The sequence below is a fragment of the Sphaeroforma arctica genome (genome assembly GCF_001186125.1).
Source record: "Sphaeroforma arctica JP610 unplaced genomic scaffold supercont1.238, whole genome shotgun sequence".
Lineage (NCBI taxonomy): Eukaryota > Ichthyosporea > Ichthyophonida > Sphaeroforma > Sphaeroforma arctica.
Window position 1 is genome coordinate 4,897 of NW_014040320.1, and position 2,003 is coordinate 6,899.

At 46.5% G+C, this 2,003-nt stretch overlaps 1 protein-coding gene across 1 annotated transcript in view; it reads left to right on the forward strand.

The window, feature by feature from the left end:
- Window positions 1-2,003, forward strand: part of SARC_04312 (hypothetical protein) — a 34,249-nt gene that overhangs the window by 4,445 nt on the left and 27,801 nt on the right. Inside the window, exons 2-4 of the mRNA XM_014301850.1 lie at window positions 227-383; window positions 672-905; window positions 1,722-1,952. Of these exons, the coding sequence (XP_014157325.1) occupies window positions 227-383; window positions 672-905; window positions 1,722-1,952 (622 nt within the window). The remainder of the gene's footprint in view (window positions 1-226; window positions 384-671; window positions 906-1,721; window positions 1,953-2,003) is intronic.

The following is a 2,003-nucleotide window of genomic DNA, read 5'->3' on the forward strand; positions in this document are numbered from 1 at the left end:
CTTACATTTACGTATATTTATCTATATACACTTGCATATACGTACATTTATATGCATACAAATTTGCATATACGTATATTTATATATAGACTCTTACATATACGTATATCTAGATATATACACAATCACAAGCTAACAAACTATACACAGGACTACTCATTAATCTTCAAATCTTATCATTTCCGCCCCTGTCCCTCTACCACCCACTTCTGCACCGTTCATACAGCTGTGAGGTGTGTACAGTGTGTCTGCAGGCGTCCCAGTCGTCTAGCACACACATGATCCTGTGCACGGGATGTGCACAAGCCTTTCACGACTTCTGTGTGGCGGACGTGCCACAGCAACAGGAGAAGCGAGCGCATTGGAAGTGTGCCGATTGCAAGGTACGCTATCTGCTGTGCCAGTGTGTGTGCTTGTTTGATATAAGCGTTATGTGTGTGCGGTTGGCCCATGTGTGCCGGATAACCTACCGCGATCCTCCTTACTCCCAAAATAACTGGCTACTATACCACCACACACCACCACCAACACCGCAGACAGCACCTATGCACCGTATAACTATCCACAACCACAACCCCACACACCAGCTAGTACCTACCTCCGCATATCACGACGTTGTCATGGTGACACTCACCTCTTGTTACGCCCATCCGCCCTATCTCCCGCTACAGACCTGCGACGGCTGTGGGTTAGAGGCCGCTGATACCACCGGCGAGAACGCTAAGGGGATGGTCACATGCATCGGGTGCTCGCTGACCACCCATCTACATTGCGCCTACCCGAAACTGAAGACACATCCGGAAAAACCGTACCGGTGCTTGGCCTGTGCGCTGTGTCGTCGGTGTGGGACGCGCCAAGCGACGGCGTGGCATGAGCTGCACTCCCTGTGTGACATCTGTTTCAAGGTGCGGCTTTAGATGCAAGCTAAGTATAGTTTGGATGGTTTGGTATTTCATATGGACTGAGTGGTCCGGTTAGCCGGTTAGGTATACTATCTGTGAAGGGTTGTCTGTGTGCGAAGGTGCGGTTTAGGTCCAGAACAAATATAATTTGGACATTTCGGTGCTTAATATTTACCCAGTGATCCGGTCACTTGTCGTATCTGCGAGATTTGGCCATTGTAGCACCCTTTGGATATGGCTCGGCTGTGGCTGTTTGGCGGATGTCCGATGTTTGTGAAGTATTTGTATCACTCGCGCCTATAGTCCGTTGTGTGAGTAATTTGCGGTATGTGATCGGATGTGGTTTGCAATCCTGTTGTGTATGTGTATGTGTATGTGTATGTGTATGTATATATATATGTATATGTATATGTATATGTGTATGTGTATGCTTATGTATAAGTGTATGTGTATGTGTAGGTGTGTGTTCTCACACTCACCCCATTGGAGAGACACACACCACACCCCGCGCAATGGTCAATGCGATGAGGTTGCGAAGACCATATTAGCATACGTCCATTATATTCGAAGCTATGAGCTCGACTTTTATGACGGTTCGATTCCATTTTTAGGGTTTATGCATACAAATAATAAGTCATACGTGTTTGTGTATGTATTATGCTGAGATATAGTTTGGCGCGATTCTAGGGTTTAGAGGTTTTGGAGGGGAAGGATGGGCGTACGTGTTTGTGTAAACGTTATGTCGAGGTATGGTTAAAGCGGTGGGATTCGCATCCAATCACATTTGCTGATACAAAAGTCCTCAATCTAAAAAATCAGGTCAAACAACAGGAAAAGGAGTCGCGAAAACTGGGCTATGTATGTCCCATGTGTGATAGCACGTACATAGAGAGCACCAACAACATGATCGCCTGCGATAACTGCGAGAAGTGGGTGCACTATGTGTGTTTGAAGATCACACCGGAGGACGGGATGGAGATAGAAGACGACATGATGTTCTACTGTGGGGGCTGTCAGCAAGGGAATAAGGCGCTGAAGAAGAAGAACGATGTATGTACGCTCAGATACACCCGCCGAATGCATACAAGTACATATATATAT